The sequence below is a fragment of the Microcaecilia unicolor genome, chromosome 4 (assembly GCF_901765095.1).
Source record: "Microcaecilia unicolor chromosome 4, aMicUni1.1, whole genome shotgun sequence".
Classification (NCBI taxonomy): Eukaryota; Metazoa; Chordata; class Amphibia; order Gymnophiona; family Siphonopidae; genus Microcaecilia; species Microcaecilia unicolor.
This window is the reverse complement of record NC_044034.1, coordinates 154,766,830-154,789,641: the sequence shown is the minus strand read 5'-3', so window position 1 is coordinate 154,789,641 and position 22,812 is coordinate 154,766,830. Positions and strand designations below refer to the sequence as shown.

The following is a 22,812-nucleotide window of genomic DNA, read 5'->3' as shown; positions in this document are numbered from 1 at the left end:
CCGCCAAGGGGGAGCCTGACCTGAAAACACGCCAGGGCTGCCACCTGAACCCAAAGCAAGTTATAGGCCAAACCTTTCTGTAAACCGTCTTGCAAAAAAGCCAAGAGCTGAGCCACAGAAGCCTGAAAAGGAGACCATGCGCAGGCGTTACACCAGGCCACGAATGTGTGCCAAACACGGGCGTATGCTGTAGAAGTGGACTGTTTACGAGCCTGCAATAGAGTAGCTATGACAACATCAGAATAGCCCTTTTTCCTCAAACATGACCGCTCAATAGCCAGCCGTAAGACCAAAGTGGTAGGGATCCTCCATGTTTACTAGTCCCTGACGAAGGAGGTCGGGCAGGACTGGAAGCCGAAAGGGCGACTCCACTAGAATGACTTGGCCCGGGTGCAGAGTGATCCTCAACAGAACCCGCCTGATCAAGGGCCAAAGAGGAAACACATACAGAAGAGCGTTTTCCAGCCACGGTTGAAGAGCATCTAGTCCTGCAGACTTGGGTTCCTTTCTTCTGCTGAAGAAAATGGATACCTTGGTGTTGCCCTGGGTCGCCATGAGGTCCATCGTCGGAGTTCCCCATTTCCAACAGATCAACTGAAACACCTCTGCCGACAACTCCCACTCCACTGGATCCAGGGTGTGTCGGCTGAGGAAATCTGCTTGCACATTGTTGATACCCACAATGTGAGCTGCTGACAGGCACTCCAGATAAGCCTCCGCCCACCGGAGGCGATCCACTTCTGTTGCCAGGGTTGAACTCCGAGTGCTGCCCTGATGATTGATATAAGCCACCACAGTCATGTTGTCCGAAAATACACGGACCTCCTTCCCCTCCAACAAGGACTGGAACTGTAGGAGGGCGTTGAACACTGCTCTGAGTTCCAGGCGATTGATCGGCCAACTGGCTTTGCTCGCTGACCAAGTTCCCTGGGCATACCATTGAAGACAAAGAGCCTCCCAACCCAATAGGCTGGCATCTGTGACTACTACCCACTGTGGAATCGCCAGAGATACAACCTTCCGCAAGTGGGGACCGTGAAGCCACAATGTCAGGCTGCACCTCGCCCTGGGAAGCCAAGGGAGTCTGCGCTGATAATCCTGAGAAACCGGAAACCACCTGCACAGAAGCGAAGACTGAAGTGGCCTCACCTGGAGTATTGTGTTCAGTTTTGGAAGCCGTATCTTGCGAAGGATGTAAAAAGAATTGAAGCGGTGCAAAGGAAAGCTACGAGAATGGTATGGGATTTGCGTTACAAGACGTATGAGGGGAGACTTGCGGACCTGAACATGTATACTCTGGAGGAAAGGAGAAACAGGGGTGATATGATATAGACGTTCAAATATTTGAAAGGTATTAATCTGCAAACGAATCTTTTCTGGAGATGCAAAGGCAGTAGAATGAGAGGACATGAAATGAGAAATGAGATTGAAGGGGGGCAGACTCATGAAAAATGTCAGGAAGTACTTTTTCACGGAGAGAGTGGTGGATACTTGGAATGCCCTCCCGCGGGAGGTGGTGGAGATGAAAATGGTAACAGAATTCAAAAATTCAAAAAAATTCAAAAGGACTTAAATATAAGCAGGCATACGCCACTACCTTCTCCTACAGAAGTACACAGATATGGAATGGGTTACCCCCAGCCCTAAAAACTATGGACAATCTAAGCAACTTTCGCAAATCTCTGAAAACACATCTCTTCAACAGAGCCTACAAAAAGAACCCTTAAAGACACAAAACACAAAGATTCCATCTTCTCTAATTCCTCATCTATCCTCTGTTTACTTTTGATTGTTTCCAATATCCTGTCATGACTTTGTCATTACAACACTCTGTAAGCCACATTGAGCCTGCAAATAGGTGGGAAAATGTGGGAATCGCAATAAATAATAATAATAAACATGCGTGGGATAAACATAAAGGAATCCTATTCAGAAGGAATGTATCCTTGGGAGCTTAGCTGAGTTTAGGTGGCAGAGCCGGTGGTGGGAGGCGGGGCTAGTGGTTGGGAGGCAGGGATAGTGCTGGGCAGACTTATACGGTCTGTGCCAGAGCTGGTGGTGGAAGGCAGGACTGGTAGTTGGGAGGTGGGGATAGTGCTGGGCAGACTTATACGGTCTGTGCCAGAGCTGGTGGTGGGAGGCGGGGCTGGTGGTTGGGAGGCGGGGATAGTGCTGGCCAGACTTATACGGTCTGTGCCCTGAAGAGGACAGGTACAAATAAAAAGTAGCACATATGAATTTAGCTTGTTGGGCAGACTGGATGGACCGTGCAGGTCTTTTTCTGCCGTCATCTACTATGTTACTATGTGAGCTCTGGCCCAAGGAACAACCTCCAGGTCGCTGCCATGGAACCCAGGACCTGAACATAGTCCCAAGCCTGGGGACTGGACAACAGGAGAAGGTCGGAAATCTGAGAATGGAGATTGAGCACACGCTCCTCTGGAAGGAAGACACGTCCCAGTGCTGTTTCGAAGCGAACTCCCAGGTAGTCTAACTGCTGAGACGGAATCAGATGACTCTTGCGTAAGTTGATCACCCAGCCCAATGACTGCAACAGACAAATGACTCGGTCGGTAGCCATGCGGCTCTCTAGAGCCGAGTCCGCTCGAATCAACCAGTCGTTGAGGTAGGGATGAACCCTGATCCCTTCCTTCCTCAGGAATGCTGCTACCACCACCATGACCTTGGAGAATGACCGAGGAGCTGTAGCAAGGCCAAAGGGGAGTGCCCGGAACTGGAAATGACATTCTAAAATGGCAAAACGGAGTAAACGCTGATGTTGCTGCCAAATGGGGATATGAAGATATGCCTCCTTGAGGTCCAGCGCCGAGAGGAACTCTCCTGGCTGAACTGCTGTTACTACGGACCACAAAGTTTCCATGCGAAAATGCCGAACCGCCAATCTCGGGAACTGAAGAGTGGACCTTCGCCCCCATCATTGCGCAGGACATCCTGAAGCACCGGGAAATGAGGAGGTGGCTGCAGAACATTTATCTTCCGAGTACTGGTCATTTTAAGACTGACCGAAGAAGAAGACTGAGGCTCCGGATCTGCAATATCCAAAGTTGCCAACGCATTAGAAATAAGAGAAGTAAGCTCATCCTTATGGAAAACACGAACTGCAGTAGGGTCATCAGGCTCTTCCTGCTTCAAATCACCCTCCTCAAAATCCTCTGTTCTAGAAGGGCGGAGACAATCCCCTGACAAAGCAGCAAGGGAAGGTAAAGGAGACCCAGGCCCCAAAGATGCCCCCTCAGAAACAGAGGCTGTTCTTCTCCTCTTAAGAGGGAGAGAATCATGAGCAGAGGAGAGAATGTGCTCAAACCCTGTTACCGAGGAGTTAACAGGCATTAAAGGACCCTGGAAAGAAGGCCGAGAGGAAGTCTTCTTTAAAAGATAAGCCTGGTGTAATAAAAGAATAAATTCTGGGAAGAACGGATTCCCTGAGCCCCCATGCACAGAAAGGGATTCCCCAGTCAGACACGCTGAAGTGGAAGAAAGGCGCTCTGACTCAGCCGCAGGCAATGGCTCCGAAACCGCCATCAGCTGACTGGCAGGAGCCGCGTCGGAGGGAGCAGACAAATGCTAAAATGGCGCGTGGAGCAGTGCTCTCCGCGGGAAACCGACAGCTAAGCAACGGGTGCCACTTCAGCCGGCACAGATTTGGAGCAGCCTGCTAAACAAAGACCTGCTGCAGATCTCTTTCTACCGCAGCGGGAGCAGCGCTTTTAACTACTTCAGCTGCCATACCAACACGCTGCTCGAGGAAATAGAAGAAATTAGGTCACTCACCCAGCGCAACCCAAATAGAGCAAGAACAAACCTCCCAGACGAAAATCGCTGACAGAACAGCTGAGAAGTGAGTCTGTGTTCCTGCTCCCTCCAACTAAACTTCGCTGAATCTTTCTCTTTTTTTATTTTTTTTTTAAAACAGCCAAGGCTGCAGCACAAGCTCTGAAGCTGTTTCTGGGTTTTTTTTGTATTTTTTTTTTTAATGGTGAGGAAGATTACAGCAATCAGGCCAGGCAGGGAGGCAAAAGCGGACAAGGGGTGAGGCAAGGACCCCCAAAGAAGTATGCCCCCAAGGATGGCACAAGAGCCAATCACCCCCACTCTCAACTGGCTAGCCAACAGTAGCCCAGGAGGAGTCCCAAAGCAGAAGAATCCAGGAGCTGGAAAGAAGACGTCCATCACCTGCTGGAGATATACTAGCTTACAGAGGGGCTGGTCGTCCAATACCACTCACTTAAGTCAGTGATCTCTATCTTGACCTGCTGGTAGATGGATACAACCCACCAGTTGATGGATTCATCTGCTGCCTGTGCTAAGGAACTCATGATTAATCGTGATTAAAATTTTAATCGAAATGCAGCCCTACTTTTTAGTTGGTAGAAACATAGAACATATAAACATGACGGCAGATAAGGGCCAAATGGCCCATCCAGTCTGTCCTTCCTCAGTAACCACTAAATCCTCCTTTTCCTAAGGGATTCCACATGCCTGTCCCACGCTTCCTTAAATTCTGACACAGTCTTCAACTTCACTACCTCCAACGGGAGGCCATTCCACGCATCTACCACCCTTTCCATGAAGGAGGGTTTTCTTACATTCTTCCTAAGCATATTTCCTCTCAACTTCTTCCTATGTCGTCTCATTCCAGGCTTTTCCTTCTTTTGAAAAAGGCTCACCTCCTGTACACCGATGCCACTGAGGTATTCAAACTTCTCTATCATATCCCCTCTCTCCCAGAGTATACATGTTGAGGTTTACAAGCCTGTCCCCAAATGAGGTGATAATAATCAGGCCAATAATCAGAAGAAGATATCCAGTTAGAAATGCTCTGCAGTGTCACAAAACAAAATCCACAGAGACAGCCACAGCACTGTCCACTTAGTACTAGGCTTGTCCGTGAATGGGACTAGGGCTGAGGCACAGTTTATCAGGTTAGTGGTCATATTGAGATAGTTAGAACTGCAAAAAGGCTGCCTGTCACAAAATGCCTGGAGTTACCTTGTGGCCAACTGAAGGGTCTGCCCAGCTTTGCCTACACTTGGGCTTGTGCTTTATATTAGCACCCTCCACACAATAACTGGGTCCTGCTTGCCTCTGGGCTAGTCTCCCACTCTCAGGTTATTCCCCACTGATCTCTAGGATACTGGGGCCACACTCCAGGGGTCCCACAGTTCCCACAAAGCACCCACAGACCCCAAAACACGAACCAGGATGCTTAGTTAGTCCAGGACAGCAGAGTCAATAAATTAAATAAGGTTTGTCGTCACAGAACTTGAACAGTGAACAGAAAAAAGGTGAAATCAGCAAGCAATAACAGGTAAATGAATATAGATCAATTATAAAACTATTTAAACATTTATTTACTACCTGGGTAGTACCTGGGGAGTTCAGGAAATATAGCTGCTCACAGGTTATAAAATATAACTGCTCACTGGGCCTCAGTAAAGAGATCTTTCTCTCTCCACTCCCTAGCTCAGACTGGGGAAAATCCAGTACCTTCAGGCTTGATTTGAAATCCAAGGCCAATCAGAGCCCTGGGCATCAATTTTGAAAGTAGCTGCCCAATGGTACTGCAGATTGCCTTTCCATAAGCTGAAACTGGCAGAGAGAAAGTCTTTTTCTGCAACTGTTTTAAAACACAAAACAAGTGCCATCTGCTGGCCAATTAGGAGAAATACACTTCATGAATAATACAGTTTTCAGGCTCAGAAACTCACCGTTGCGTCACACTAACTTTATCCACTTTATCTGGGCATCAGTCTGAATATTGTCTGGGGCCCCATAACTTCCGGCAGCTATGCAAGCCCTGGATATTTAACGCTGGTGCCCGGATTAGGCCTAACATTGACTATCCAGGTCAACTTCTGCCTGCGGTGGCCAGTGCTAGGATGACCATTGACTGCTCCAGGCTGAATATTGGTCTGAATAAAATCACTAAGATTACAGGGAATAAACTGACCTGCCCACAACTTACTAACATTTTCTCGTGACATTGTGGAAAGGCTATCAGGAAAGGTTTGTTTTACTATGACCATTGACTGCTACAGGCTGAATATTGCCCTGAATAAAATCACTAGGAAAGCAAATAGAATGTTGGGTATTATTAGGAAAGGTATGGAAAACAGGTGTGAGGATGTTATAATGCTGTTGTATCGCTCCATGGTGCGACCGCACCTTAAGTACTGTGTTCAATTCTGGTCGCCGCATCTCAAGAAAAATATAGTAGAATTGGAAAGGTGCAGAGAAGGGCGACTAAAATGATAGCGGGGATGGGACGACTTCCCTATGAAGAAAGACTAAGGAGGCTAGGGCTTTTCAGCTTGGAGAAGAGACAGCTGAGGGGAGACATGATAGAGGTATATAAAATATTGAGTGGAGTGGAACAGGTGGATGTGAAGCGTCTGTTCATGCTTTCCAAAAATACTAGGACTAGGGGGCATGCGATGAAACTACAGTGTAGTAAATTTAAAACAAATCGGAGAAAATCTTTCACCACCCAACGCGTAATTAAACTCTGGAATTCGTTGCCGGAGAACATGGTGAAGGCGGTTAGTTTAGCAGAGTTTAAAAAGGGGTTAGACGGTTTCCTAAAGGACAAGTCCATAAACCGCTACTAAATGGACTTGGGAAAAATCCACAATTCCAGGAATAACGTGTATAGAATGTTTGTACGTTTGGGAAGCTTGCCAGGTGCCCTTGGTCTGGATTGGCCGCTGTCATGGACAGGATGCTGGGCTCGATGGACCTTTGGTCTTTTCCCAGTGTGACATTACTTATGTACTTATGCCCACAACTTACTAACATTCTTTCAAGTGACATTGTAGAAAGGCTATCAGGAAAGGTGTGTTTTACTATGGGCGATAACAAAATCTGTAATAATGTAGACACTTCAAGATGTGCAAAACATGAGGAGGAATCTAGCAAAGTTAGTGGCATGGTCTTGAGTTTGTCAGCTAAGATTTATTGCTAAAAAGTGCAGGGTTATGCATTTATGATGCTCAGTACAATATAAGAGACAAAGTTCTTCTGTGCACAACGCAAGAGCAGGATCTGGTGGTAATCTTAGGATGATATCTCAGGTAGATAAAACAATGGCAAAAGCCATTAGGATGCTTGGGGGCACAGGGCGAACAAGAAACAGTCCTGGGGACCACATCTTCAAAAGGATATAAACAGGATGGAATCAGAGGGTGGCTACAAAAATTGTCAGTGATCTTTACCTTACTTGGAAGAGCCTTTAATCTTTGGAATAATTTACAATCTGATGTTAGAAATCTCTCACACTATATGAGTTTTTTCGAAAAGCTGTGAAGACCATTATTTCAATGGTATTTGTTATAATTATGGCATTGATTGTATTTCTCTGTGTTGTATAACTGTTTCTGTTCTAACCCGCTTTGAACGGCAGGATATGGGTTCTATGATAGACTCATATAAATAACTAAGTTATAAACGCATAGGAGATAGGCCTCCACTGGAAAGGAAGCTCTGGAATGAGAGGTCAAAGGATGAAGGTGAAAGAAGGCAAACTCGGGAATAATCTGAGGAAACGTCTGTTTATAGATAGGGTGGCAAGATGCATGTAACAGCCCCCTAGTGGAGGTGGTGGAGACAGAGCCGCTATCAGAATCCAAAATAGCATGGGACATGCACAGAGGATTTCTGAGGGAAAGGGAGGGACTGTAGAGACAAGGCCACCGAGAGACAGAGCTGGGTCCAGGGCAGGGCCACCACTGTCCCCCGCTCCCCAACTCAGGCTGCCGGGGTCCCCCACTCCCTTCTACTCAGGCACCTCAGTCTGTCACTCTCCTGCTTCTGTGTACCGGGACCCAGGTTATCGTATTAATGCAATCACCCAGGTCCCGACACGCAGCAGCAGGAGAGACAGACCCCAGCGCTGGGCCCTCCTTCGAGGCAGGGCCCCGGGGAATCTTCCCCCCCCCCCCCCCCCAGCGTCCCTGTGTAGAGACTGGGCAGTACATGTAGATGGGCAGACTGGATAGACTGAATGGTCTTTTCTACCATCATGTTCTTTTACTTGTTTTGGTCCCAATTACAATAAAATAGGTGTTAAATCTGCATATGCCTCATATTTTTGCATAAGCTAATTTTCTTAAGACCAGCAATATGCCACATAATCTGAAAGGCAGAAATCTGCTGGCTAAGTGCAAAACTTCAAGATATGCACCACAATACAAATAATATTTTAGCTTCATAGGTCAGAAACAGATACACAAAACAAAAATAAGAGGGGCAGAGGATTTCTAGCTGACAGAGGAGGACTGCTGATCATCTATGTCAGTCTGTACTGCTGGAGTGCCCTAATTCACAGACAAGTGCGGATAAATAATACATTGCCCAGCCTCTTCATTTAGCACTGCTAGCCTTTTAAGTCTAGCGCAGTGGTTCTCAACCTTTCTTCAATCATGACAGCTGCAAACAACGTTTATATCTGGGATGCTCTGAACACTAAAATTCATAGCTGAAAAAAAAAATTCCTAAATATTTTGTTGATGTTAAAAATGATAAAACGGAAATATTAAATTCTCAAACAGAATTTCATTTGTTTTATAAACCGTTGTCAAAATTAAAGTTATTATATTGTTTTTTTCTGAAAAAAAGTTACAATTGTTATTTACTTTATCAGTGAGAAATCTAGGACAGATATGTTTCATAGCGTTTTTCTGATGCCGGATGTAATGTTCAGCACATTCACACTAAACTTACTATCAACATCAAGAAACTTTTACCTATTCTAGAAACTATACAGAGCATATAGCTAGGATGTTACCCCTTTCGGTTAATCATACAAAATATATATTCAAATTCCGGTGTCACTTCAGCAACACAAAATCCCTCCACTGCCTGGTACTGGGAAATAACCAGCGCGCCCCCCCCCCCCCCCCCCCCCCCCCGAAGCTATGGACACCACTGCCCTGCAATAACAGTAGGTTCATTCTGGATTGCTTTGTGTCTCTGTAATAAATTTACTGCCTTTTGCCACTGAAATACTGGGGATCCTGCAAGGGTTATGCAGAAGTCCTAGGTTATGCTACCTAGATTATAGACACTTATTTTTGAGCATAAGTGGACTTACTTATTTCTGCTACTGCAGGGAAGAGCAGACCTGCAATATTTCCAGTTTGGACTGGTGGCAGCAGTTATCATTAGTGGGGAGGCAGAAACAGGGACAAGTTACAGAGATTTCAAGCACTGACTCTCTGGATCTCTGGTCTTTCCACTTGCAGACACAGATGGTTGTTAAGAAAAACACAGGTTTTGTTTTCTATGCCAAATTTTTGGGGACCAGATTTTCTTATCTAACAAGAGGCAACATGGAGAAGAAAGTAACAGCCCAGTGTGATTGCTTTAACTGATGAAGCAACTTCCAGGTAACGTAGCATTTCAACATGGATGTCTGTATGTCAACTACACTGAAATGCACAGAGCACACTACTATGTAACATTACCTATATGTTGCCAGGAAAAAACATGTATTCTTAACGTTATTCCCCTTATGATGTGTACTTATATTCTGAATCCTTGACTCCAAGCTGGCTCTTCTGTTGTTGGATAAAGAAGTTGGTCAGGGAGCACAGAGGCATGATTACCCTTCCACTCGGAAAGGTTGAGCACCAAAGACAAACCTCTCTTTTCAATCTGACTGCTGTTACTATGTCACAGCAACTCACCTTCTTTCTTCAGCCATTTTACTACACTCCCTTCTTCCATTGTTGGAGATAGTGCTGGCATGAAAACCTTAACAGGGGGTATACCTAGAGGATAAAAATATAAGCATTAATAAATAATGCCATGCAGCTACGCTACAAGTTTTGATACTGCCAAATCCAGGTACTGGGCAGACAGATCTTCTTACAGGTAGGCTGCTTAAGACCATTACCACCCATTCTTCACAACTGAATCTGTTTACTGAGGAACTTATACAGAAAGTGGCAGTGAATAATGCTCTGAGGTTAGTGATACACTGGAAAGGCCCTCAAACATTAAAGGAATCTCACATTCTGTAGTGCACTGACAATCCTGAGGCGCAATACATTTACCCCCGGATTCTATATATTGTGCGTGCCCAACAGAATTAACGAGACCTTAGCTAGCAATAACTGGGCGCTAACTAATGATTATTGCAGCTAACTGGCTTTGATTGGCGGTTGTGCACGCATCTGGATGCACACTATTCTACAAAGTTCCATGTGCAACTTTTATAGCGTGTATCTGAAAAGCGAGCATGGCCAGGGGCGTGTCAGAGGCATTCCCAAAAGTTGCATGTGGAATTACAGAATTAGGTACCAGCATTTACACATGCTTTCAGCAGGCATAAGTCCAGTTAGGAGAGAATTAACGCCTGCGCACAGTTCTATAAATTCCCCATATAGCGCCTAGAGTTACGTGCGATTCTGCGCGTAAATCTAGGCATATTCTTTAACTATGTGAATAGATTGTTTTAACAAGGTTTTAAGCGTTAACAGCTCTTTACAAGCAATAATGAGCACAAACTGGCAAAAATTTGAATTTATGCACATACATTGCTAAGCATATTCTGTAATGTACTGCACCTAAATTCTAATGCGCACAGGCAAAAGGGGGCGTGCTTAGGGTGTGGAAATGGGCATTTTGAGCGTGTTCAAAAACCTACACACATTGTTATAAAATATGGGCCAGTGCGCGAAAACTACACGCAGGGATTTACACCAGCTTTTTTTGTTGTAAATGTCCGCGCGTAGTCACATGAACTGTGCCCGCGTATTCTAAATACTGTGTGTAGATTTACATGTGGTATTTAGAATACACTTAGGCATAATTGCCTAACGCATGTTAATTTTAGGCACCATATATAGAATTGGGCCTTTAGCACCAATTGTTTAGGCATGGAATTGAGCTCCATTTACTAAATTCCCTCAATTGTTTTTACAGTGAAACAAGGACTACAGGAAGAACACTTCTCCTTCTGAAGGGAGACCAATAACACACCTATCTACAGTTTATGAGCTGTTCACTGCAATATATGTGGTTAAAGTATACAATCACACTTGGGACTCAAACTAAGGGCAATCATTGGGGATCACTTGGAAACAAAGATCAGTTTATACGGAATAAAGCCATCATGGTCTGCTGTAACAAAAAGTAAAACCTCAGTACAAGTAGTTAGGCATGTAAATGATAATATCCTATAACCATGCCCCCTGACTCACCCATGCCCCTCCCTGGTTCACACCTCTTTGAAGTTGCACACTCTGGAATCTGAGTGTGCAACTTTGTCACTATTTCATAAAAGAAGTTATAAGTGGAGGAGTAGCCTGGTGGTTAGTGCAGTGGACTTCGATCCTGGGGAACTGGGCTCGATTCCCACTGCAGCTCCTTGTGACTCTGGGCAAGTCATTTAACCCTCCATTGCCCCAGGTACAAATAAGCACCTGTATATACTATGTAAAACGCTTTGAATGTAGTTGCAAAAAAAAAAAAAAAAACACAGGCGGTATATCAAGTCCCATTCCTTTTCCACATAACTGTTAATGGACCAAGTAAAACAAAGCTTTTGATAGCATCTCATACTCCTGAATAAAAAAACATTGCCTGCAAATGGCCAGAGTGAACCCTGGATTGTTGGAGTATATCAGGTTCACCATGAAAATGTATCAGACTAATCTGCCATCAAAATTATGAAGATGGACAATTTGTCATTCCCAGTCTTGTTTTGTCCGACACTGAATCCATCGAGTCCTCATTAATTCTTTGGCCTATGAATTTAGCTGTAATCTTAAGAGATGTTAATGACCAATAGACAACATCACACCTTCTGTTATAGATGACTGGAAACATTCCAGCTACTGAGTGTGAAGAGCTTCCTATATAACATCAGGATGACATTACGCTTGCCTGGACAAGCTAAGAAAACTGAAAACATCTCCAACTGACGACTGCAACAAAGAAATTTGATCAGGAAGGTAAACAAATACTTAGCAGAAGAAATATCTAGCAGAAGAAAGTGCAGCAATCCTGTACAAACCACTGAGAGCAAAGAAATAGCAACAGCACTACTACACAAGACAATTAGAAGTTCTTATCATGACTCCCTTGATTAACTGAAACCAGTCTTTGCTTACACAATAAAAAGGAATAAAAAAATTAAACAATTTTTTGTTTTTTTGTCTGTGAGCTGTATTTTCAAAGCACAATATAGAATAGAATGTGGCGAGCCCACTGGGGGGATGGGGGGTGGGGGATAGTGGGACCATCACCTTTTTAGGAAATCCGAGGTTCCCTGCATGCAAATAATGGGAGCATGGGAGAGGGAGGGGACTTTGGACTCTATTCGAAAACATGCCCAGGCCTTTATTAGTATTTGGCGGAGATGTCATGAATGCCTGTCGCAGCTGTCCAATAAATAAGGTGTGGCTTTGATGGCATGGGTTGCAGTTCAGATTCACGGGAGGGAGGAGCCCGTTAGGGTGACAGTTTATAAGTCGCTTCATTTTATAAAAAGGTGGACAGTTTGACACGACTGAAACGCTTTGCTGTATTTCTATCAGGCAATGATAGCTCACTATTTGTATTAGTTGGTTTTCATCTCATTGTATCATGTTTTATTACTCTATTTGTAAAGTTTGGATACGAGCTGCGGCTCTCTTGTTGCCTGTATCCTGTTATTTGTGCCTCTCCTGTCAATAAAAACAGTTAAAAAAAAAAAAAGAATAGAATGTTAAGAGTAATTTTGAATCGCTGTCAGTGAAACTAATTAGAACCAGGTGTTTAAATAACCGGGTGACACAAAGCACCCTGCACACCTAAATTTAGGCATCCTGTCTTATATAAAAGGTCCAAAAGGTTTGGAGTTTGGTATTCACCATAAAGATTATTTAGTACTCATCATGCCATAATCAGAGGATCAGAGAATGTCAGCTCATCTGCCTGTACAGGGTTACAAGACCATTTCTGAACATTCGGAGTTCCATCCTGCTATTATCAGTCCGGCAGTCTGTAAATGGAAAAAGTTGAAGACTACAGCAACTGTACCCAGAAGCAGTTATTTTACTAAATATTCCCCCATGACCAAACCACAAAATTATCCATGAAGTCAAAGAACCCCAGGACAACATCTAAAAATATGCAGGTCTCACTCATTGCAGCAGATATGGAGGTTCAGGTGTCAACCAAAAAGGAAAACAATGAATGAGAATGATATTCAAGAGAGAACAGTTTGAGAAAAAACTACCCATATCAGAATTGCCAAAGAGAATCTGGATGAGCCAAAAGATTTCTGAAATAGTGAAATAGGCAAGTTAAAAACCAAACTTTTGGCTCATGATACATAACAAAAGAGTAGCAACACTAGGTCAGACCAATGGTCCATCCAGCCCAGTATCCTGTTTTCCAACAGTGGCCAAGCCAGGTCACAAGTACCTGGCAGAAACCCAAATAGTGGCAACATTCCATGCTACAAATTTTATTTGTTACATTAGTATCCCACATTATCCCACCTAATTGCAGGCTCAATGTGGTTTACATAGTACCGTAAAGGCGTTCGCCAATTCTGGTATGAACAAATACAGTAATGTTTTGGTAGAATAAGGTCTGTGTGTACAGACACATTATGGAGGGATGCTGCGTATAATGGTGCAGTGTGCTACCTGCAATGTAAACATGATGTATACTGTTTGATAAATACTTTTACTGCAGTAGTTATCTATTGCCTATGCCTTACTTATTCTTGCTATAAACCACCTTGGGTGAATTTCTTCTAAGGTGGTAAAATAAATCCAAATAAACCAGCCCCTCACTCACCAATACTTCAATGTACACCTGACAGGGATTTTCTTAGCTATACTTTCATATTTCGAATAAATCAGGAGGACTGATGCTCTAAGCCAGGGGGTTCTCACCCAGCCAATCACATTTTCAGAATATCCAAAATGAATATGCATGAGACAAATTTGTATGCACTACTTCCAATGTATGCAAAGTTATGTTATATGCACTCATTGTGAGTATCCTGAAAACCTGTCCCAAGGACTGGGTTGAGAACCACTGCTCTAAGGTCAAGCCATCAATGAGTTCATCAGAAGGGTAACATTTAAGATAGATTTGTTAGAGACAATTTTACCCCTTCTCCAGAGGCACAATTAGAAACTTACTGAATGTGGAAGATTTACACTCATAACTATTCATCCCACTCAGAAAATGTCTGTTCTTCTTGAAGAATGCAACCTGAATAGTCAACTATTTTGTAACCGCCTTTTTAGCAATATGTAAGCCACATTGAACCTGCCACACGGTGGGAAAATGTGGGATACAAATGCATAAATAAATAAATAAAATAAACAATTAGAGAATCGTAGAGAGGAAGAGATATTATATGTCCATTACGAGCTTTGGTTTCCTTGTGTTGCAGGGTACAGGCATTTAAGTCGGGTCGGTAGGGTATGCCTTTTTGAACAAGTTCGTTTTTAATGATTTCCAGAAGTTTAGGTGATAAGTTGTTTTCACGGCTTTTGGTAATGCGTTCCATAGTTGTGTGCTTATGTAGGAAAAGCTGGATGCATTGGTTGATTTGTATTTGAGTCCTTTGCAGCTTGGGTAGTGGAGATTTAAGTATGTTCGTGTTCATTATGTTGTGTTTCTGGTTGGTAGGTCTATGAGGTCTGTCATGTATCCCAGGGCTTCGCCGTAGATAATTTTATGAACCAGGGTGCAGATTTTGAAAGTAATACGTTCTTTGATTGGGATCCAGTGCAGTTTTTCTAGGAGGGTTTGGCACTTTCGAATTGCATTTTTCCAAATATAAGCCTGGCTGCCGTGTTTTGAGCGGTCTGAAGTTTCTTTATAATTTGTTCTTTGCATCCCGCATAAATTCCATTGAAGTAGTCTACATGGCTTAGTACCATTGATTGTATGAAGTTGCGAAATGTTTCTCTAGGGAAGAATGGTTTGAGTTTCCACATTGAGTGGAACATTTTCTTTGTTGTAGATTTCACTTGGTTCTCTAGTGTGAGGTTACAGTCCATTGTAACACCGAGACTTTTCAGGCTATCTGAGATAGGGAGGGTATAATCTGGGGTGTTTATGTTTGTGGGTTTGTTCGTATAGTATTGGGATGAGAGGATAAGACAGTGTGTTTTTTCTGTGTTGAGTTTTAGTTGAAATGCGTTTGCCCGTGAGTCCATGATATTCAAGCTGAGCTTGATTTCGTTGGTGATTTCTGTCAGATCACATTTGTAAGGAATGTATATGTGACATCGTCTGCATAGATGAAAGGGTTAAGGCCTTGGTTGGATAAGGATTTGGCTAATGGGGTCATCATTAGGTTGAAAAGGATCGGCGATAGTGGTGATTCTTGAGGTACTCCGCATTCTGCTTTCCACGGTGGCGATATGTCTGAGCTTGATTTCACTTGATATGTTCTAGTGGTTAGGAAACCCTTGATCCAACTAAGTATGTGTCCGCCAATCCCGAAGTAATCTAGGAGTCTTAGTAGTATTTTATGGTTTAGTCGAACGCACTGGACATGTCGAATTGGAGGAGAAGTATGCTTTTGCCTGTTGCTATTTCCTGCTTGAATTTGGCTAAGAGGGTAATTAGTACTGTTTCAGTGCTATGGAGGGGCGAAATCCTGATTGTGATTCATGTAATATTGTGAATTTGTTTATATAATCAATAAGTTGTTTGGTTATCACGCTTTCCATCAGTTTGGCCACCAGTGGGATTGATGCTACTGGGCGGTAGTTAGTGATTTCATTTGATTTTCTTTCTTGGGATCTTTTGGTATTGGGGTGAGTAGGATGTTGCCATTTTCCTTAGGGAGGAGACCTTGTTGAAGCATTAGTTTAAGTGGGATGTAAGGTCTACTATGAAGAGGTGGGGGCGGATTTTATTAGGTAGCTGGGGCAGGTATCCAATTTACAGTGAGAGTTGGAGAACCTATTAATCGCCTGGGTGACTGTTTCCGCAGTGAGGAGAGTGAAGTTTGACCAGGTTCGGTCCGCTGGGTATTCACCAGGGGTTGGATCCAAACCAGTGATGAAATTTTCGATATCGGTGTTGTCCTGAGGTAGCGTGTTACTTAGGTTTGCAATTTTTTCATTGAAGTATTTAGCAAGGTTGTCTGCAGATGGGATGTCTGTATTGGTTGTGGTGACCAAGGTGATGTCTAGTAGTTTGTTCACGAGTTGGTATAATTTCTTTGTGTCTTTGTAATCTGGCCCTATTTTAGTTTTATAATATGACCTTTTGGTCTGTCTTATTGCATATTTGTATTTTCTTTGTATTTGTTTCCATGCAAATCCCAGGGCGAGCAGTTGCTTCCCCATGTTTGTCTTAGTAGCAGACTATGGACTTTTCCACCCCTGTTTTGTCACAAGCTACCTTCCAAAGTAAAATCCGCATCCTGACTGTCAAGCGCAGCTGTGGAATATCATGATGTGCGGTTACTTTGCTTCATCAGGGCATGGATGGCTTGCCATCACCAATGAAACCATGAATTTTGCTTCATAGTAGAAAACAGTAGAGGAGAATGTCAGCTCATCGGTGAGCTTAAGCTGAGCCACAAGTGGGTCATGTAGCAAGGCGTCGACCACAAACATTCAAGCAAATCTACTATATAACGGTTAAGACAAAGAGACTTCTTTTGGATTGACCAAGTCAAAATCCTGACTTAAATCGTATTGAAATATTGTGGCAAAATCTAAAGCAAGAAAGACCTCAAATGTCACAGAGATGAAAAAGCTCTGTATGGAAAAATGGGTGAAATTCCTCAAGGACAATGTGAATACTGATCAACAGTTACAAGAAATATTTAATTGAAGTTGTTGCTGCCCACAAAGTTGCCACCAGTTACTGAACTAAGGGTTCACATAAGGATAATTGTTGAAATATGCTGCTGAATTATCACATTAAATACCATTGAAAAATAATTCAAACAAAAAGGATAATTTGTATAATCAGGATTTAGAAAATGATGGCATATAAAAGCCATATTGCCTATCCAGTCTGCCCATCCATACCATCTACTAAGAACATAAGCATTGCCATACTGGGACAGACCAAAGGTCCATCAAGCCCAGCATCCTGTTTCCAACAGTAGCCAATCCAGGTCACAAGTACCTGGCAAGATCCCAAAACAGCTAAATACATTTTATGCTGCTTATCCTAGCAATAAGCAGTGGATTTTCCCCAAGTCCATCTTAATAATGGCTTATGGATTTTTCTTTTAGGAAGATATCCAAACTGTTTTTTAAACCCCACTAAGCTAACTGCTTTTACCACATTCTCTGGCAACAAATTCCAGAGTTTAATTACACGTTGAGTGAAGAAATATTTTCTCCGATTCATTTTAAATTTACTACTTTGTAGCTTCATTGCATGCCCCTTAGTCCTAGTATTTTTGAAAAGAGTAAACAAGCGATTCACGTCTACCCGTTCCACTCCACTCATTATTTTATAGACCTCTATCATACCTCCCCTCAGCTGTAATTTTCTCCAAACTAAAGAGCCCTAGCCTCTTCAGCCTTTCCTCACAGGGAAGTCGTCCCATCCCCTTTATCATTTCCGTCGCCCTTCTCTGTACCTTTTCTAATTCTACTACATCTTTTTTTGAGATGTGGCGACCAGAATTACACACAGTAAGCAGAGTAGGGGGGAGCAGGGATGGGAGGATTTTATGAGACAGTGGAAATATCTAACCTTACCTGCATTCTGGGAGCAGCTACATGTCCTGGAATTACTTGGATTTTTAGGATTTTTTCATGTTTTACTTGTTGCTCCTAAATCACCTTCATGTGCTGCAGGCAGGAAGGAGATGGCACAACAATGGCCATTTGGAATTATGGAGGGGGAGGGATGAGGTGGGAAACGATTTGGTTAACTGAAAAGTTCTTCTAGAGGAATAACTGCTCTGCTTACTTTTATGGGTTTCACACTTGTCATGGTTTTTGACATTCTCTGTTGTATTGGCTACATATATTTTCTTGTTGAAGCATTTTGAAATTTATGTGTCCCCTACCATGTTTAGATAATGCAATAAAATTTAAATTAAAAAATAAATAAATTAGACTGAACTTATCATTCAATATCTGTTTCTCAAAGAAGCACAACATATTATTTACTTTTTAAATGCACCCCATTCACAATTTGGGTTTATAAATAAATCATTTTCATAATATTAAATAGGATAGCAATGATGTAAAAATAAACTCATGAGCCAGTTATCTCGGTGCGTCATTCTGTTTTAGGATAATTTACATTTCTGGCTATTTGATCGGTTTAGCAGACCTACAGTACTTAACCCACAGTCTGGGCTCATCACAGGATCCCAAGTTTGCTTAGCTTTCCCTAAAGGGAGGTCGCTTTAGCACATTTATCCACGTAGGCAGACTATCATGCTGATGTCATATAGGAATCTCTTCACCCTTGAGCCTGTAAAATGGGAGGCATAAGGGGGCAAATACTAAAATGTCAAGACACTTCTGACTTGGAATAGATTTTGCCTAAGGACCTGAGGCTGGAGCAATCTTATATGCAGACTGGTAAGAAGATGAAAACTTTGCTTACTGAGAATTTATTTAAGTTCTACAGGATTTTTGTAAAATGATTGTTTTATTATATTTGATACTGTAAAATCATTGTCCATTTTCAATACAGCATTAGACTAAGAACTGTTTAAAACCACCACATGCAGATCAAAAGTGGACACAGGAACGGCTAAGGAGAAGTGAATATGAGCCTAAAAATGAGAACATGATTTAAATACTGGCAAAACCAGACAAATGCTGACTCTATAGTATAGAGCTAGAATGACAGCTGGGTGCAATGTCACAAGCCCTGTATAAAAAAACACGGTACAATAGGCTGGCACAGCTCATCCAGTGAAAAGTGAATAAACACTAGAAATCTGTTCCCCAACCCAGTCGAGTTTCTATACAGCTACAATGAATATGCATGAAAAAGATTTGCATATGTTGAATTCCTGGATATGCAAATCTATCTCATGGCAAGGTTTGACTTTGCCCAGTGCCAGGTTGCCATGGCAACTTCCCCTTTGGCACCAGGGATTTTCATGCCCTGCTGTTTTGTTAGTTTGTTTTCTTTTGTTGTGTTGCTGCCCCTGCCAGATCAGAAGCTTCCTCTTCTCTGCACTGTGCAGCCCTCTGTGTGTTTGAACCATGGGGGACAGAACTCCCACATTTGTCTCAGGGAGTTCCAACAGGGGGTGGAAAACTTAGCTATTTCCATAGGGGTTGAGTCTGATCCCTACTCTGTAAATGTCTGCTGTCATTAGTAGGAATATATGGGGCAATTCTAAAAACTGGAACATAGAGGTGCACATCATAGACACCATTAATTGACCGTTAGGCACCTATCTGCAGTAGGTGCTATTTTGTAAGGTGATGCCTAAATGTCATAGTCCCCTCCCCCCCTCCAATAGTCAAAAGAATTTAACTGGCCAGGATCGGCACCTAGAAGGGCAACTTCGCTAATCTAGCTTTTGAAGCAGTATCTGCCACCTAGTGACAGAGACAGAGCCAATGTCTGGCACTCACTGCCAAGGACATCTCTGTGGCAGAAGCCCGCAGAGGAAGCCATCTGAACCCAACTGAGGCAGGCTCTGGCCGCATAGGAACCACATACTGGTTGGCAGATCGTCACTGGCAGAGGCAAGTGCAGTAAGCAAGTCACGATGCTTCCCAAGGCCCCAGTCCACCAAGCACTGCTTCAGCCGTCTGGTACAATACTCCTACTGCTCCTCCTCCTTTCTTTTTCTTTTAATTTTTAAAGAGGCGGAAGGCTTTCTGGTGAATCAATCTTTTTTTTTTTTATAAATCTCCAGAAGGAGCAAGTGAAGAAAGGCGGTGGTGGGGAAGGGGGAAGAGGAACCTGATACCACCAAGTGTACCCCACAGGCTGGCAACGCCGAGGCAATCCACTTAGCTCAACTAAACCTGGAGACCAGGACAGGAGCAAACACCTATTACAGAGCTGCACAGGATATGTCCATCCATCTACTGAGATACTGAAGGAATTAGCACAGAATGGCTTATAGCTCTGATTTGGAATAATCTCTATCTCCACCTGCTGGTAGATGGGTATAACCTGCAAGTCTCTGGATTGATCTGCGGGACATAATGGAAACACAAACATAAAAACCATAAATGTATATGTAATACCATCAGACGACAAGTTCAATCATATAATGCTTCGTATAGTAAACAGCTTTCATGCAGACAAGTATTAAGCTATAAAAGAACAGAAATACAACTTTTGCTTTGGTGTTATAGCCAAATACAAAAAAAGGATAAAATCCCATATAATAATTGTCACCTGGCTCACTCTGTGGGAGGGAAACACTGAAGCACTGAAGGCTAGGCTGGCTCCCAGCAACACTCACTGTCACTCTGGACCCACCCTCAGCCACGCCCCTTCCGGACATAATTCGCAACCCCAACGTTCTAAATGAAGCCTCAAAAGCCCCTCAAAGGCGGAACTGTGAGGCGCCAGAGATATCTGGTTTGCCCATGCCTCGAAAACAGAAGTCAGAACTCTGAAGCGCCGTATGCCCCGCCCTCGCATCACGACATCATGACTAGGGCAGAGGGCGGACCACACTGCAGCAAACTAAACAAACGCGATCTAACACCATCACGAACCTCCACGCCATCTGCGGAGCACACTGCTGGAAACTAAACAAACGCGATCTAACACCATCACGGACCTCGCAGGTACCTCGAGGGGGGTCGGGGGACACGGGTCGCGAGGCTACAAACGCTACCTCCCTGTGCCTGCAGGGTGCTTCGGGGACAGCTGCGTCGCTGCACATGCCTCCACAGCCTACAAACCCCATCTCCCCCTGCCCCAAAACCTTGCTAGCGCCCGTTTCATCTCTCCCAGAAACGGGCTTTTTTTACTAGTATTACTATGAAGCAAACTTCTACTGAACACTGATCACATTAAGGGATCCTTTTACTAAGCTGCGGTAAAAAGTGGCCTGCATTACCTTTGGCACATGACACTGCCGCATGCTAGGCCAATTTCTACTGTGGCAGGAAAAAGGCCTTTTTAAAAATGGAGCAATAAATGGCCTTGGGCTAATATTACAATCAGCGTGTGGCCATTCACTGCCTATAAGCCCTTATCACCACCTATTTAGTAGGCGGTAAGGGCTCACGCGCTAACCCGGCGGTAATCGGGCAGCATGCAGCAATGTGACCACGCTGCCAATTACCGCCGGGAATGCCTCCCATGGTAGAAAATTATTTTCTACCACTGGAAACAGCATGCAGAAAATGCAGAATTACCGCAGAGCGCCTGGGCACACCCGGCAGTAGTGCCATGCATTACCCGTGTGGTAACCCTACCGCACTTTTGTAAAATAAATATAAAAATGAAAAATATAAATATCTAGACACATTTGTTCTGATTCCCTCTGTCTATAATAACTGAGGGACAACTTAGAACTCTAAATAAACATTACAACGGACAGGCTTCACCGCTTCAGTGGGCAACACGTTCAGGGCCCTGTTTACTAAGACATGTTGTGTAGGCGTGCTAACTTTGTAGTGTGCGCCATTATATTCTTATGGGTATCTCTACTGTTAGCGCATGCTAAAAAGTTTGCATGCCTACAGCGCAGCTTAGTAAACAGGGCCCTAAGTGAAATTTTAATTAGCTGAACATTATAGCATCTTGTTAAAAAAATATGTGCAAAACATAATGAAAACATTCTTTAAAATAACATCAGGTTAATGAAATGATTATCATCTCATGGTACTTTTATGTATTCCTGACATATATTTCTACATATTTAAGATTTACTTTTATATTTAATCAGTGCATGAATTTCTGTTATCACTGATATTTGAAGTATGTTATTTATGTATGCTTTTTTTATTAATTTATGATTTCTTTTTATATTAATGAATTTTTATACATTTTTTATTCATTTAGGGCCTCATTTTTCAAGCTGTGCTAGTGGTTCCCGTGCAACAATACTGATGGAGCCCATTCAAAGTGAGTGGGCTTTGTCAGCATTACCGCAGTGGGAGCAGCTAGTGCAGCTTGATAAAATAGATCATTAGGGTTTCTTTTACAAAGCCGCACTAGCAATTCCGCCGCCACAAATGAGGCGAAGCCCATAGGAATTGAATGGGGTTCCTCTCATTTGCCGCACGGCTTTGTAAAAGAAGCCCTCAACTTGTATATGTTTGCATATTTATGCGTATTTTATGCAGACCACCAACGCAGGCAACCAGCCAAATCATAGTCTAAGTGTCTAAGTGTAGGGAATTCAATAAGGGACCCTTTTACAAAAATGTGCTAGCACCTGTGTTTAACGCATGGTAATGTGGGTTTTACCACATGCTAACTCCAGACATAACACTGCACTTTTGGGGGATTTTTAAAATTATTGCAGGTTGTGCACTAATGTTGTCATTAGCGAGCATCACCTGCATAGAATTAATGTGGGAGCACTTAGGGGTCCTTTTTATTAAGTTGTGATAAGTACTAACACATGTTTACTACAACAAGAAAATGGCTCACCGTGGGGTACGCTAAGTCATCCCATGGTAATTTTGCCATGTGTGTGTGCACTACCCAAGGAGCAAATCTGGAGGCGGAGGGTGGGCAACATCTATGCAAATTGGTTAGCGCAGTGGTTCCCAAACCTGGAGGCACCCCTGCCAGTCAGGTTTTCAGGATTTCCACAATGAATATTCACGAGAGAGATTTGCATACTATGCTGATTAGTGCAGGATTAGTATGCGAGTCCCTGCTGCCTACAAAATAGGTGGCAAT

General features: G+C 43.2%; 1 protein-coding gene across 1 annotated transcript in view; it reads right to left on the bottom strand.

Moving 5' to 3' along the window:
* The window catches only part of PDHX (pyruvate dehydrogenase complex component X), a 142,216-nt gene that overhangs the window by 118,499 nt on the left and 905 nt on the right, over window positions 1-22,812 (bottom strand). The window contains exon 3 of the mRNA XM_030200791.1: window positions 9,705-9,788. Coding sequence (XP_030056651.1) covers window positions 9,705-9,788 — 84 coding nt within the window. The remainder of the gene's footprint in view (window positions 1-9,704; window positions 9,789-22,812) is intronic.